At 50.3% G+C, this 16,790-nt stretch overlaps 1 protein-coding gene across 1 annotated transcript in view; it reads left to right on the forward strand.

Moving 5' to 3' along the window:
- Positions 1–16,790, forward strand: part of SEZ6L (seizure related 6 homolog like) — a 92,625-nt gene that overhangs the window by 58,092 nt on the left and 17,743 nt on the right. The window contains exons 4-9 of the mRNA XM_063143960.1: positions 2,756–2,948; positions 6,068–6,253; positions 6,353–6,518; positions 9,562–9,728; positions 12,830–13,024; positions 13,860–13,998. Of these exons, the coding sequence (XP_063000030.1) occupies positions 2,756–2,948; positions 6,068–6,253; positions 6,353–6,518; positions 9,562–9,728; positions 12,830–13,024; positions 13,860–13,998 (1,046 nt within the window). The remainder of the gene's footprint in view (positions 1–2,755; positions 2,949–6,067; positions 6,254–6,352; positions 6,519–9,561; positions 9,729–12,829; positions 13,025–13,859; positions 13,999–16,790) is intronic.

Raw genomic sequence — 16,790 nt, forward strand, 5'->3', positions numbered from 1 at the left:
AATGGCTGGTTGGCCCCTGTGTGAACAGAGTGCTGGACTAGGCGGACCCTTGGTCTGATCCAGCAGGGCTCTTCTTACGTTCTTACGAGTCCAATGCAGGAATCCACCTTAAAGCATCCCTGACAGAGGGTTGTCCAGCTGCCTCTTGATCTGATACATTGTCAAACTCTATTGCTCTTGTCTGAGTAACAGGCGACAAAGTTCATTTGACCTCCTCTTGCTTGCAATTCTAAGCCAAACCATTGCATGCTTTTCTTCCTAAACCTTTTGCATCTCCTTCCTTCTCTTCCTGCCCTAACACCTTCCAGGCCGGGAGGCTTCAGAAGGATGCTCAAGGGAAGCACCCCGCATTTCTGTCAGGGTGCTGGGTTGCTAAGCAAATGGGCCAGCGTTGACAACACCTTTCAAATTGGCTGAGAAAACCTGTCAGTTTGCAGCCTGCTCCTCAGCAGAAGGATGGCTTTGAGCAAACTCGCCTTTTCTTTGCAGCCGCCCTGCAACCACAAGCCTTGGATTTGCTGCAGGCTGACAAGACAGGTCCATCTCTTAGCGCTGCTAGTGTCACCTCCCATCACCCAGGAGTGTGTGCGTGAGAGAGGGGGGTGGGAAGAGGGAGAGGAAGGCAGAGCCTCCAGGCCGTACTCCTCTAAGCCACGAGGAGTGAAACTGCACACTGGCAAACCAGATCATGGCAAGCCAGAAAGCCAGGACCCTATTCCAACGTCCCCCTAGTTAACAGCAGCAATCTCTGTATTCTGGAACATGTTCCTGGTGAATTTCACTCTGTGAGTGTTTTGTCCCTATTTTATCCTATTTTGGGGATGCCTTGTGATATGATGATGATGATGATGTTTGGATTACTGCAATGTGTTATATGTGGGGCTGCCTTTGAAAACAGTCCAGAAACTTCAACTGGTACAAAACAGGGCAGCACGGTTACTAACAGGGACTGGCCGACGAGACCACATCATGCCAGTCCTTTTTCAGCTTCATTGGCTGCCAGTCCAGGTCCGGGCCCGATTCAGAGTGCTGGTATTAACATTTAAAGCCCTAAACGGCTTGGGGCCAGGCTATCTGAAGGAACGCCTCCTCCTGTATGTACCTGCCCGGACCCTAAGGTCATCCTCAGGGGTCCTTCTCCATGAGCCCCTGCAAAAGGAAGTGAGGCAGGAGGCTACCAGGAGGAGGGCCTTTTCTGCTGTGGCACCCCGGCTGTGGAATGAGCTCCCTAAGGAGGTTCGCCTGGCACCTACACTATATGCCTTTAGACCTTTTTATTCTCCCAGTATTTTTTATTTAGACCTTTTTATTCTCCCAGTATTTTAACAGTCCATACATCAATTTTAACTTTGCTGTTTTAAATTTGTATTTTTGCATTGCTGCTGTTTTTATCTTGGTTGTGCTTTTATATTGTATTTTATATTATGGTTTTATACTGTTGTTTTGTTTTGAATTGTCTTAATTTTATAAACAGCCCAGAGAGCTTTGGCTATTGGGTGGTATAGAAATGCAATAAATAAATAAATAAATAAATAAATAAATAAATATCCCACCTTTTCCCCAATACTGTGCCTCAAGGCAGCTTTACAAAATTAAAACATATACAATTAAACATATACACAGAGATATGTAAAAGTTTAAAAATATAATTATACAGTGTGGTGTAGTGGCTAGAGTGTTGGACTGGGACCTGGGAGATCTGAGTTCTAGTCCCCACTCAGCCATGGAAACCCACTGGGTGACTTTGGGCCAGTCACAGGTTCTCAGACTGTCCTACCTCACAGGGTTGTTGTTGTGAGGATAAAATGGAGAGGAGGAGGAGGAGGAGTATGTATGCCGCCTTGGGTTCCTTGCAGGAAAAAAGGCAGGATATAAATGCAATAATAAATGCAATAATAAATAAATAAATATGCTTCAATATTAAAACATTAAGACGTAACAATTTTATGAGTGCTCGACATAGACGGAGGTCGTGACTATTCACCAAAATCCATCCAGAACAAAAAGGGTTTTGCCTGCCTCTGAAAGCAAATCAAGGAGGGAGCCAGTCTAGCTTCCCTGGGAAGGGCATTCCAGAGCCTTGGAGCAGCCACCGAGAAGGCCCTCTCCCATGTTCCCACCAAGCGTGCCTGAGAAGATGGTGGGACTGAAAGAAGGGCTTCCCCGGAAGATCTCAAAGCACGGGCAGGCTCATAAGGGAGAATACGGTCTTTCAGATAACCTGGACCCGAGCCATATAGGGCTTTATAGGTCATAACCAGCACTTTGAATTGTGCCTGGAAACAGACCGGAAGCCAGTGGAGCTGTTGTTAGTGTGAGTTTCCAGAGCCATCTTTTTTCAGGGCTCCTCTCCTTCCCTGGGGGGTCTCTAAAACAGCCTTCAGCCTTAGCTAGACCTAAGGTTTATCCCGGGATCGTCCCTGCCTGCTCCCGGAATATCCTGTGTGTCATTTACATGAACAGGGATGACCCGGGGACAATCCCCAGATAAACCTGAGGTCTAGCTAAGGCCTTCTACACCTTAGCATCCTCCAGTTGCATTAGAGCACTACTTCCATCATCCCCAGCCAATGCACTGGAGGGCACTAGACCAAGGCAGAAGGAGTTAAAACTGCACGTGAAGTTGGATGCCTCTTGTCTGCAATGTGCCTGCAGGAGCGTTCAGGTGCCAGGGGCCCTCCCGACGTGATGGCGTTTCGTTGAGGGCTTCTTTGCTCACCTCCCTAATGGGTTTTTCTCCTTCCCTGGCACCCAGGTGAAAAGTGTGAACCTGTCGGAGGGGGAACTGCTTTCCATCCGCGGAGTGGACAATGAGCACTTGGTGATCTTGGCTAATCAGACGCTTTTAGTGGAAGGCCAGGTTATCCGCAGCCCGACCAACACCATCTCTGTTTTCTTCCACACCTTCCAGGATGACGTAATCGGGACGTTCCAGCTCCATTATCAAGGTATGGGCACTGCTTAAGCATATGCATGGGATGGCTCCTTCATCCTAGAGCTTTTTAACATTTTTTAAAAAATCCCACTCATTTACTGGGGTTTTCTGCTTCCACTTTCTTTCTGGAATTACGATTGGCTCAATTACATGGGCAGCCACATGGTTTGAATGGAATACTTCCTCTCTCTGCATGCTCCAGTCACTTTAATAAAACAGCCCCATCTAGTGGTGGAAATATAACACCATGCCAACTTTACACGGGGCTGATTTTATGCTTTTTTAAAAATAGCTGATTATCTCTGTGTTTTTTGAAAGCGGGATAACGGGAGGAAATGCGGGAGATGTCCTGGAGGTTGGTGGCATCATCTAAAGGACCCGCAAACTTCTGAGAGTGGCCAATCATGAGCGTGCAATAAATCACTCATGTAGAGGAAGTGGGACTGAATCACGTGGCTGCTGGATGGATGGGTGTCAAGAAAGTGGGGGTTTAGTTGTGAACATGCTGGTCAAAAGATGGACAGGGATTTCTTGTAGAACTTCCCGCACATCCATTACTCCCCTCTCCACATCATCTGGCACCCGAGGCACCCACCTTCCTGGGCCTCACCTCTTAATACCAATCAGTTAAATGTTTCAGATATGTAAATACATTGTGCTGGGTTTGCAACCAAGAAGGGGAAGCCAGTCGAAAGGGGGGTGGCATCAGGTGTGTTGTGATAAATGTGGGTGTGCAGGTGCTCATCATGACTGCTTTGCTGTTCATGTCCCCAGGGAGAGCCAAACAATGCAGGTAGCCAGGTCAATCTCTCTCTCTCTCTCTCTCTCTCTCTCTCTCTCTGTGTGTGTGTGTGTGTGCAAGTGTGTGTGTACACATGCATTATGAGTGTGTGTGTGTGTGTGTGCATGTGTCTCTGAACAGCATTCTAGCAGTTTTCATCTCCACCAGAAGCAGGTGGAGATGAAAGCTAAGAAGTAATTGCCCCTTCAAAACTAGACTAACCCCAATATTTTGTGGCTGGGGAAATCCATTTACCCACCAGCTACTGTAAAGGTTGCTGCTAAGCTCAGGGAGAACAGGGAACCAGGGGGTGGGTAGATGATGTCATAGACCCTGCTAATCAGAAAGTCATAGGGCTTCATTTCTGGGAGGCCTGGCTCCACTACGCAACTGAGAGGCCGCAACCGCTGGCTACACGATATCAAGGTTGCATCTCTCTCTGGGTTTTCCAGTCCCTGGCCTCCCCAGAGAACCACTCTGACAGCTGCATGACCCACGATACCAAAGCCAGCTGTTGCACCTGAAGATCCCTGAGGTTCTTCCTTCATCTGGGTAGGAATGAGTTTTCTAGCTCAAGGCAACACTCTCAGAGACGGGACTGCACAAACAAAGCCACGAAGCAAAGCAGGGGAAATGCGGTGCGCAGAGATGGAGAACGTCTTTTGATGTAAATTAATTGCCCCATCCGGCACCTCTTAGCCGAGAGCTGTATATGCACACATGCGCGTGCAGCCATTTACCCTCACGTGTGGTGCATTTGCTCAGGCAAGCTGAGCTTCCTTTATGGACCTTGCGTGCCCAAGCGGAGAAGAGTCCTTTTTTTAAGGGCTTCAGCACCGGAAACCTTCTTGGCTTATTTCCCAGGTCTGTAATTTCACCTCCGGCCACTTGCCTTTTATTTTCCTTCCTGGCAAGAAGCGCGTAGGTGTGCGGCACAGATAAAGATAAAGAGGCCACGGTGGTGTTTGCTTTTAGAGACAGGAGAGAGAGAGAGAGAAGTCTAGAGGCCAAGTGCAGCCCTGAAGTGGCTTAAAAACCAATCATAATAAAAGATGCCCCAGTGACCATTTATGGAGGCCAGGTGGAAATGTCCCTGCTAAGCAGGAGAGGGGAGTGTGTTTGTGTGGGCCGGCAAGAAGAAAAAGGCTCAGTAAGAGACCTTTGCTTAAAGGGGACAGGGAATGTGTCATGCTTCCAAGGAGAATCGGGCCGTCCTGCAGAATGTCCTAGACCATGCTCAGCCCGGCCTTGATCTAGACCAGTGTTGTTGACACAGACTGGCAGCAGCGTCTCTCCGGGGTTTTAGGCAGGGATTTTTTCCTACCCTACCTGGAGATGCATGCAAAGCAGGCTCTAGACCCCCGAATCACAGACCTTCCCCTGATATTGTAGAGCTGGAAAAGGTGCAGGAAACGAAGAAGCAAGGACTCACCACCCAAAGTGAGAGGACGGGCATCATGGCCACCTTGCGCCCCATCCCTCCCCCCGCCCACCCGTGTCCCCATTGGCAGAGCTAGGCACTGTGCCGGTCGGTGCACAGTTGATGATGAAAATGGATGAGACGAATTTATGGAGGATGAGGAAGAGAGGGGGAGAAGTCAACAGCTATTACCCATAATAGCTCTGTGTTCTGAGGCAATGCATGTTCAGAGGGCCACACTGGAGGTAGCGGGGCATTCTTGCCTTCCTGCCCCATTTGAGAACCCCCCATTGGGGCATCTAGCTGTCCCCTGGGGGAGGCAGGAAGCTGGGTTTGACAGAGTGTGGTTCTGGAGGTCTTTCCTGGTGTTCATCACCCACCTTTCTCAGCTTGGCATGCTCTCGGTGTGTGTTGGATTATCCAACACCCCTAGCCGGGGATGATGGAGCTTTAGTCCGATGCATCTTGCAGGCTGCTAGATTGGGAAAGGCTGATGGGGCACTTCAGGTGAGGAAAGCAGGTTCCTCACCGGCTCGTGACCTTCATGGAGAGACACAGCCGGTCCTTGTTTTCAGCCACCAGTCCGCCGGTGACGGCGCAACGCCGCCCACAGATAGGAAAGAAATGCGCGCTCTGGGCTCAAGCAGCCTGGCAGCATCTTTAAGAAAGCCAAAGGACAGTGACGCTTCATTAATACTGTGCTCAGGTAACACAGCCATAAAGAAAGAGCAGCTCAGGGGAGCAAGGCAACCTTGCTTGGTATTTCAGCGAGGCGAGAGACCAACGGTACATCAACTACATGCATTGAGCCGCGCAAAACCCCGAAGCCTGGCTCTGCACCGTCCCCCCATGTCTTTCCGTGCTTCGGGTCTTGGAGGAAGCTCCTCCCGTTTTCCGTTCTTAACCCCAACCCGCGCACCTTCTTTGACAGTCTTTATGCTGAGTTGCAGCTTCCCACGGAGACCGGACTTCGGGGAAGTCACCGTCATGGGCCTGCATTCCGGCGGCATGGCCCATTTCCATTGCCACCTGGGCTACGAACTTGAGGGGCCCGAAGCCCTGACCTGCATCAACGCTTCCAAGCCACACTGGAGCACCCCGGAGCCGGTCTGCTCAGGTATACAGGGCTGGGCACAGCGGGAATTTGGGCAGCAAATGGGGGCGGGTGGTCGTTTGATGATCAACCCGCCCTCCTGCCACTGACCTTCATTTCTAGCACCCTGCGGAGGGACGGTGCGGAACGCCACCCTGGGTCGCATCCTGGCACCAACTCACCTGAGGAATCACACGGAGAGTATGTTCTGCGTGTGGACGATCAGTGCGCCAGAAGGCCAGAAACTCCACCTGCACTTTGAGAGGCTACAGCTGGGAGACAAGCAAAGGTGACTTCTGCCTGTGTAGCAACATTAGGCAAACTTTATTTCTTTATTAAATACTTTTCTATATAGCCCAATAGCTGAAGCTCTCTGGCCGATTCACTAAAATTAAAACCGTAAAACATATGATAAAACATTATACAGATCATGACTTCCAACAGCCTTCCTGTCTTCTTATGGAAACATTTTCCACCATACCATTTTTCTTGCCTGGCTTCTAAATCAGGGATCCAGACATTTGAGTCCTCTCACCCCGGAGAATAAACCTGGGACACCCCAAGCACAAATCAATGGGTCCTCCTGAAACGTAAGAGTCCGACGCATGTTGCAAGCGGCTGATGCTCGCATTTAAAAGGAGCGTTTAAAAAACCTAACCTGGTAACAGACAATAAACCAACTTTATGAGCTGTAGTGAATTCCAAGAGTAAAACACCTGTTTATGGTTGTTGTAAACACGGCGGAGCCGGCGAGAGAGTTTCTGCTTGTATAATCCTTCCAAAATAATGGCTTTGTGCAAGAGCTTCAGAGCGGAGGCAGGAGGCAGGAGCCGGGAAGGGGATTTGCCAAGGGCACCATTAACGCAGGGCGTGTGTGTGTGTGTGTGAGTGAGAGAGAGACTCATGAAGAGGTGTTAATCTTAATCCCGTGTTCTTAAAAGGATTGGTTTTTATGGCAGGGGTGGAAGGTGGCAGCTTGCCAAATGCGAACCAAGTAGAGGGAGTGTGCAATTCCGAGAGCAATTTGCAATGGATGGGTACTCCATGGTCCCTACCTTCAAGGTACCCTTCTATCTAGGAAGCATAGGCATATGCAAGGGGTGTGCCTGAGGTGTCCAGGCACACCCTAAAGTCTTGAGCAATAAGTACTGAATTAATGGGGGCGTTGAGTAGGGCTCCAGACGCAGTGGAAATGGTTCTCTGACTGCTTTCCGGCAGCTCTGCTACTGCACTGAAGTACTGCTGCCCCTGAGAGCATCATTGCTCCTGGCAGCAGAAGTGAAAAGGAATCTCTCTGCCGGGAGCCGCACCCCCTCGGCCACTAGAGATTATGATACTTACGAATGAGTACTCAATAAATGTTCACCTTTTAAAAAAATAAATTCCCTGGGTGCACACGCTAAAGAAATGTGCTGTGACTATGCTAGGAAGCTGCCACATATGGTTTAGACCAGTGGTTCCCAATTAGCTAAGTACTGGGGACCCCTTGTTTTTCAAATGCCAAGCCGTGGACGCCCTACTTTTGAAAAAAAAAATGTTATCTCTTTTGTAGTTACCTGTGCGAAGCAATTTTTTGGAGAAAATAAGGGGTAGCCCCTAATAAGCAAAGGATTTTAGGTATACTAAAAAACAGACCATAAAATTTGTGATATTTGGGATATTACCATGCAAAAATGTCAATGATTTAGTGAGGAATATAATTTTACTAACGTCTAGTTTACAACTGAACCAATTATGACATGTCTAGCAGCTACTAAACCTAAATGTGATGGGAGAAATCATGCCTCTTTTTGTCCCGAACAATCCCTTCCACATCCGGTTCAATATTTCCTACTTTTAATCTCAAATCCGAATCAACATCGAGCCGATTTCTATGCTTGTTCTTCGTAGAACAAAATGTCGAAAATGTTTGTTCACAAAGATATGTGGAGCAAAAGGGAACTAGATGTTTCAAAGCTTTTTCACCTAACTTCTTATAATCAGGAAAAACCTTCACCCAGAATTGGCCCAGTCTATATTCTTTGAAAAAAGGTTTCAATGAACCATCACAAGTCACGTCAACAAGTGCATCTCGCTCTTCCGCAGATAGAGTTGTTAGTTGTACATCACCACATTCAAAAGGGTTCCTTACCCATGAGTTTTCAGGATTAGGTGCAGGGAAGTAATCTCTGAAGCTAGCCGCTAAATCACGCAGGTGCTCAGTGATGTTGTATTTTACTTCTGGTAGGAATTCATCATCAGTGGACTCCAGAAATGAATATGTGAATGGTGCCACAGACCCCCTGGGTGGGTTATGCAGACCCCCTGGGGTCCATGGACCACCAATTGGGAACCACTGGTTTAGACCATTGATCCGCCTTGCCTGGCATTGTCTATCATGAATGGCCACAACGCTCTGGGATCTCAGGAAGAGAGAGGTCCCTTTCAGTGGCACAAGTCCGTGGCCCAACTCTGCAGAGCCTGTGGTGCAGCGAGGTCACTCTAGACCCTGGACTTAAAGACCTTAAGTCCCTGTAATCAAGTCTGAGTTCTACTACCAGACTACGAAGCAAAGTATGAGCCCTGCTATTCAGCTGCTACAAGCTGTTGGGCAGAGCTGCCTCCTCTAATGTTCTCCGTGGTCGCAGCAAACCCTGTGAAAAGAGAAATGCCTGTATACTTGTGAGACTGCCTTCCTGAGCACAAGGCTGGAGCAAAATTTGCTCCAGATACAGCTTGCTGCAGAAAAGCAACATGTAAACATATGAAATAAATAAGAGCTGATAACCCAGAAAGGGGGTTACAGGAAGCCAGATTCTGGCTGGACATCAGGAAAAACTTCCTGACTGTTAGAGCAGTACAACAATGGAAACAGTTACCTAGGGAGGTGGTGGGCTCTCCCACATTAGAGGCCTTCAAGAGGCAGCTGGACAACCACCTGTCCTGTCCGGGATGCTTTAGGGTGGATTCCTGCATTGAGCAGGGGGTTGGACTCGATGGCCTTGTAGGCCCCTTCCAACTCTACTATTCTATGATTCTATGAAAGGGTTGGGGGCAACACAGAAGACAGCCCCTTTTATATGGACCTGACAAACCGGCCTCTGTGGGGGATGGCGCCCACGAAAGGGCCTCTCCTGCAGATGTTAACAATGGGGCAGGTTCATAGCGAGGCAGCTGGCCCCTGAGATAACCTGGTCCTAAGCCATTTATGCTCGACCGCGCACGTGTGTGTTGTGGCAGAGGGTTCTGGCAGGTGTCCCAAGGCGCCATTTCGCAAGGCCCAGCTCACTCGCATCTGTGCAAGGAGACTTCCCTCCTCCTCACCCAGCGCCTCCCTCTCCCGTCCTCCGCAGGATGGTCGTCTACAGCGGAGAGACGAACCTCTCGGCAGTCCTCTACAGCGCCCGCCAGAGTGACAGCGTGCCCTTCGAGGGGGTGATCAGCGAAGGTACCACCTTACGTGTCGACTTCACAGCGGATGACCCAAATGCCGGACCAATGTTCAACATTCGTTTTGAAGGTGATTCTCTCTCTCTCTCTCTCTCTCTCTCTCTCTCTCTCTCTCTCTCTCTCTCTGCCCTCCTGCCAAACACACATTTTTCTGGCTCATCCTCTCTGCTGGTGTTAGAGGTGGGGGGAACAGGAGGAAGCCGTTCTGCTTATGCTGAGGTTCGCAAATTAAGGCAATTAATCTCAGCATTGATTATTATGACCCTGGCAGGAGTTAGAGCTTGCCCAGCAGTGCAGGAATGTCGGCCTTGGGCGTCAGCCACAGATGTTCCAGCAAGGGAAATGCCGCTACTCTTGGCAGCTACGAAGAGAAGGAGACTCTGGCGGCCTTACTGCACGAAGGGCCTTGGGGTGGTGAGGAGGACAGGCCAGGGTTGGGCTTCTAGGAATTGCAAACGGAAAAGCTCCCCCTTCTCCGGACTTATGTGCAGTTTATTGAGTGGTATGTAAGGTTGTCACACAATGATGCAGAAGCTAGGGCGTTGTTGTTTGACAAAAGTACACTCCTAGTCCTTATGAAGATAGGCTTGAAAATATGTGGGTCATGCCTGGTGGATTCTCAGAAGCTTAAAGCACGGATGAACAAATCGTGTGAGGTACTGGTTCCCCTCTATTCAGCCCTGGTTAGGCCTCATCTAGAGTACTGCGTCCAGTTCTGGGCTCCACACTTCAAGAAGGACACAGACAAGCTGGAGGGGGTTCAGAGGAGGGCAACCAGGATGATCAGGGGTCCGGAAACAAAGCCCTATGAAGAGAGACTGAAAGAACTGGGCATGTTTAGCCTGGAGAAGAGAATATTGAGAGGAGACATGACAAGACTCTTCAAGGACTTGAAAGGTTGTCCCACAGAGGGGGCCAGGATGTCTTCTTGGTCATCCCAGAGTGCAGGACACGGACTAATGGGCTGAAGTTACAGGAAGTCAGATTTCAGCTGGACGTCAGGAAAAACTTCTTGACCGTTAGAGTGGTATGACAATGGAACCAATTCTCTAGGGAGGTCATGGACTCTCCCACACTAGAGGCCTTCAAGAGGCAGCTGGGCAGCCATCTGTCAGGGATGCTTGAAGGTAGATTCTTGCAATGAGCATGGGGATGGACTCGATGGCCTTGTAGGCCTCTTCCAACTCTACTATTCTATGATTCTATTATTCCAATTCATTAATAGCTAGAGCTTTTGGAGAGGTTCGCAGCAATTAGAATAACAAAATACAGCGTAATACACGGTAGAAAATTAAAAAGTCTTAAAGCTACAGTATCAAAATAAAACCAAAATAAAAGCTAGCAACATGTTTGGAAGGGCAAACTTGGGTTCTAGGGACCAGAGAGCTACAGCTAGATCTGTGGACCCATGTTTAGCTTAAAGTCACACTTGGCTGGGGCATGCCTTTCTCAAATCCACCCCAGGGACGACGGTCCTGTGCATGGAGCGTCAAGGGATTATTCTTCAGACCAATGTGCATATTGGAGCGGTAATGTTTCAGGGGCGCCACCAAAGCAGAGAGGAACATCTCAGAGATGCCTTTTGGTGTTGTGCCATCTGGGGCCTCCAGAGAGCAGCTTGCAGGTCCTACGCTGCCGTTGTTTGGTATGGCAGGAGGGCTCTCTTTCTTGGGACACGGCAGCTCTGGGCTTTCGTTCTTCATCTTCCCCAGCAGGTGAGACCGAAATCGCTTCCTTCCTTGGCTGGGGGCCCAGCTGCTTGGCTCAATTACAGTTCCATGCCTGGCTTTCTATTTTTGGTGCTATTATCACGCAGCTCCCCTGATTAAAGTGACAAGGAAGCCGTAGTTCTGAGTGATGGATCCTATCTGTGGAACCAGCTCTCTTTCTCTCTCCTTCTCTCCAACACAGCCCTCTGTTTTAATTAGCTTGGAGAAGGACGGATCAGACCAGCGCCTTCCCAGGGGAGTAAGATGGATCAGCCTCTCTGGGGAGATTTAAAGGGGGAAGCACTGCTCTCCATCACCATTCCCACACATTTAAGGGTGTTTCCGCCCCTCTCCCCATGGCACACGAAGGTCAACCCTGCCACCCACCACATCACCTTGGGAGAAGCAGAGAGGGGCAAGAAGGCAGGACGTGGCCGCTGCTTCCCGGCATCTCAAAAACGGAGAGGGCAAAACGTTCACCAAAGGCAGCCTGGAGTAAAGGAAAGGAAAGCAGGCTCCGGAATGGGAAACTGTAGGCCAAACCTTTCTTCTTAGGTCTCGAGTACTAGCTCCAGATGCCGAGTTTTTCCTTTCCCCTCTTCCCATCTCTCTCTCCCTCTCTCTGCATGAGCTCATCTGCTATCAGCCCCCTTCATTCTCCTCCTCCTCCTCCTCCTCCTCCTCCTCCTCCTCCTCCTCCTCTAGGCCCAGACTTCCCCCGCCCCCCGTACTGCTCAAACTGGGACAAACTCCTCCTTCTCCAACCTCTCTCCTCTTTTCATTTCCCTCTCAATTTTCACACCCTAACCCTAATCTTTCCTGGAGTCTCCTCGCATCCCGTCTCAGACTTCTCTTGCTCTCCACCCCTGTCTAGTCCGTCCAACGTCAATCCAACTGCTCGGCCCCTCAGCACAAACTGTATGGTTCTGTTGCACTAAGTCCTCCTATCCCAGTCAGGCCCCAGGCAGGGGTTGAGTGGGGCAAGCAGGTATGAAGCAACAGTCCTGCAGGACCTTGGAGAGCTCTCAGGGCCAGCAGATGTTACTCCATGAGGGGAGAGCTCAACTAAGCACCTAAATAACCCAGCACAGCCTTCTGCAACCGAGTGTCCTCCAGATGTGTTGGACTACAGCTCCCATCATGGTTAATGGCCATGCAGGCTGGAGGGCAGCAGGTTGAGGAAGGCCAGTCCAGCAGGTCTACTGAGCGTTGACGTCCAGTCCCCTAGTGAGAGGTAGAAGGTATTAAAAGGGGCAAAGTCCTTGCACCCCAATGCATCCAGCACCTTCTAGCTCTGCTCTTGGTCTTCTCTGCCAGTAGGGAATGAGGAGTCTGGGCAGTCAGTGAGCTGGTGGAGCTGTGGATTCTGGATTGTCCCTGGATAAGTCTAAAGTTAGGGCAGAGTTGGACAACCCAACGCACAGGTGTGTGTGTAATTGCTGTCCTGCTTTTTCCCTTCAAGCATTTGAGAAAGGGCACTGCTATGAGCCGTACATTCAGAACGGGAACTTTACCACCTCTGACCCCACCTACAACCTCGGGACGATTGTGGAGTTCACCTGTGACCCTGGCCACTCGCTAGAGCAAGGACCGGCCATCATTGAGTGTATCAACATCCGGGACCCTTACTGGAATGATACGGAGCCGCTGTGCAGAGGTGAGAGAGGGGAAGGGAAAGGATGAGAGGGAATCCCTACCCCCACCCCCCCACAAACACACACAGACGGAATGAAGACATTACTAGGGGTGTTTCTCCTCTTTGTTTCCACTGGGATGATTCAGGGTGAAAACAGACATAACATTTTAACAGTGCTTGTAGGGGAGTTTTTGCAGATGGTGCGATCCTGACTATGGAACGTGCCTTGCACAGACCAGCATCGGTCATCCATCTTTCTGGTCCTGATGCTGCAGGCAGGCTGTTTAAAGTGGCAGAGATATATTTCTCCTTCAGCTTATCAAAAAACAATTTGCAAAACACCCCTGTCCTGAATCTCTCTCTCTCTCTCTCTCTCTCTCTCTCTCTCTCTCTCTCTCTCTCTCTCTCTCTCTCTCTCACACACACACACACACACACACACACACACGCTGTTCCAGGATTAGGGAGTTGATGATGCCATAGGCACTAGCCCATAGGCACCCTCCAAAGCCAGGTTTTCCTGAACCACACTGAAAACGGTCAGAGTTTGATGCAGGACAAAGAGAAGCACACTTGCACTGAAAGCGGCACGAGGTGCTCTCAAACCAGCCCCACTGCTTTTATTGTGGTGGGTCTGTTCTCCAGCTCAGCCATAAGCCACGAATCTCCGTCACCAGCCCTCCAGGGCCCTCACTCTTTTGCCCTCCAAGACCAGTATACACATCCCAGAGCAGAGGCTTCCCAGAGCTCTGCGTCCAGCTGCTGAACTGATAGCAGTGGAGGAGGAGGGCTCCCGGCCAAGCGCGGAAGGTGGCTCCAATCTGCAATCTTACTCAGACGTCTCTTGATGTTGCAGCGATGTGTGGAGGAGAACACTCCACGGCAGCTGGGATAATCCTTTCCCCCAACTGGCCGGAACCCTACGCCGAGGGCGAAGACTGTGTCTGGCGGGTCCACGTCGGAGAGGAGAAGCGCATTTTCCTGGACATCCAGTTGTGAGTATTTCATATCATATTATAGAATCATAGAATAGTAGAGTTGGAAGGGGCCTATAAGGCCGTCGAGACCAACCCCCTGCCTGGTGGACTGGGCTGCTTGTCCCAGGCATTCAGGAGCTGCCATGCTTGGATTGTAGTGGGGTCTCCTGCATGATGAGAACTTGGTGTTGAGAACTTGGGAGAATGGGTTGGCAGATGTTGGACAGGAGGAGAAGGCTATCCATGGCTACTAGTCCTGATAAGAACATCAGAAGAGCCCTGCTGGATCAGACCAAGGGTCCACCTAGACCAGCACTCTGTTCGCACAGTGGCCAACCAGCCATCGGCCAGGGATGAACAAGCAGGACATGGTGCAACAGCACCCTCCCACCCATGTTCCCCAGCAACTGGTGCACACAGGCTGACTGCCTTGAATACTGGAGATAGCACACAACCATCAGGGCTAGTAACCCCAACCTTCAGTATCCAAGGCAGTAAGGCTGTATACATTAGCTGTTGGGGAACATGGGTGGGAGGGTGCTGTTGCACCATGTCCCGCTTTGTGGGTCCCTGGCTGACAGCTGGTTGGCTACTGTGTGTACAGAGTGCTAGACTGGATGGACCCTTGGTCTGATCCAGCATGAATCTTCTGATGTTCATATGATTTATCTACTGGTCGTGGGGTGTGCTTGCAGAGCAGAAAGTGGCTGGTTGTAGCCCAGTTGAAGGAGGAGAACAGCTGACTGCCCTCCAAAATTGGGGAGGGACTGAAGATCAGCGGGTAGAGCACCTGCTATGTATGGAGAAAGCCTCAGGTCTTGATCCCGGCATCTCAAGTTTGGGAAATCAGGTCATTGTTTTAAGAGGATATTGTTAGCCACTTTACTTTCTTTGGTGAAATGAAGGAAAAGCAATGAAGGGATGAAGATTTTAAGTAGCTGACAAATAAACTAGGGCTGTGCACGCCCCTCCCCCCCCCCCCCCGAACCACTTCGTGGCCTGATCCACAACTTTCGGATCAGGCTGATCCGCTTCAGGCCGATCCGACCCTCCCTCGCTCCGCTCCACCGAGCGAGATCCAGAAGGTCCAATCGACATTTTGCCCCACCTTCCATACTTACTTGCCTCCAGAAGCAGGGAAGTGGGGAAGGGGGGGCAAAATGGGGGCCAAATAAGCCCCCCTGCCCCCTGCCGCCTTACCTGGCTTCACTGCCGTCACCACACGGACTGCGGTGGCAGCGGAGCCAGGTAAGTTCCCCTCCCCCCCCACTTACCTGCGTCCATCACAGTCAGGTGCAGGCTCCAACTGAGGCCTGGCCCTCAGTTGAAGCCTGTGCCGGGCTGCGACGGAGGCAGGTAAGCCCCCCTGCCCCCTTACCTGGCTCCGCTGCCATCGCCTCATGGACTGCAGCAGTGGTGCTGGGGCCAGGTGAGCCCCCTCCCCCCTTACCTGTGTTCGGAGCTCCGGATGGAGGCGAACCACTTCGCCTCGATCTGCAGCTCGCCCGACTCGACCCAGATCCGCCTGTGGCGGAGGCTGATCAGGTCGGTCCGCTCTGGATTTGCTATCCGAATCGGAGCGGAGCACAACCCTAAAACACACTATAGTCTGTTGCATGGCATAAGCTGCTGGTGTGTCCTGGGGGGTGTTGCAAGGGGAACAGCAGTCCTGGCTTACATGCAGTGCTTTAGCAAGTGTGGCAAACCTCAGCCCACAAATTGCAATTTGCTTGCTGCGTGAACCCACTGTCCCCCAGCTGAAAGAGGGAAGAAAGCAATTTCGGATGTTTGCATGCCCCGGCCATGGACCTCTGCATACATCACAGCGCACAATCAAGCTCACCCGCTAATAAATAAAATCCATTTGCAGGAGGGGGAGACGGTCCTCTTTGCCAGTGATGTTGTTTCTCTGCTGCTGAAGCAGAAGATCTAGGGGAATAAGGAGTTGCTCTCTCCATCTCCTGCCTGGCACCTCTCCCTATGACCCCGGCTCATTAACAGGCCTTGCCGGAGACACTAGGGTCTTGATTTCCGAGTGCAAAAACCTCCCTGCAGGTGCTAGCAATTCCGTTTGATTGGAAGGCACTGCGCTTTTTACATTGATCGCTTTTTCCTATGGCAGCAAAGGCTGTTTTGAAATGGTCTGCTGTACAGAAAGGGCTTTCTTTCTTCCAACCAGTCAATTCTCTTGCTGCATGTGTGCGTGTTTATGGGGAGTGGGTCTATAATAGGGTGACCCTATGAAAAGGAGGACGGGGCTCCTGTATCTTTAACAGTTGCATTGAAAAGGGAATTTCAGCAGGTGTCAATTGAAGAGGGTGAAATTCACTCTTCATCACAACAGTTAAAGCTGCAGGTGCCCTGCCCTCTCTTAAATCTGGTCACTCTAGTATAGCTCCTGCAGCTTTAACTGTTGTGATGAAGAGGGAATTTCACCACATTCTCCATATATACAAATGACACCTGCCGAAATTCCCTTTTCTATGCAACTGTTAAAGATACAGGAGCCCTGTCCTCCTTTTCATAGGGACACCCTATCTATAAGCACTTATATTTCTTCTTGCATAGTTTCTACTGCTGGATTGCAGCTGTGGCAAGTTTGCAGCAATGGTGCTGGAAAGGGTTGGGAAACATTTATTATTTTTGAAAAGCAAACCCATCTTTCCCCGTTCCACAAAGGGGTTTAAAAACACACACGCATGCACACATCCTTGCGGGCTTGGGGGGTATAAAAAATGTTCTCTGCACATTTAGCAGACATGTCCTTCTTCTGCGCTCCCAAAGAAACATCTGGTTCACCGTTGTGGGAA

Source organism: Elgaria multicarinata, chromosome 18, assembly GCF_023053635.1.
Source record: "Elgaria multicarinata webbii isolate HBS135686 ecotype San Diego chromosome 18, rElgMul1.1.pri, whole genome shotgun sequence".
Classification (NCBI taxonomy): Eukaryota; Metazoa; Chordata; class Lepidosauria; order Squamata; family Anguidae; genus Elgaria; species Elgaria multicarinata.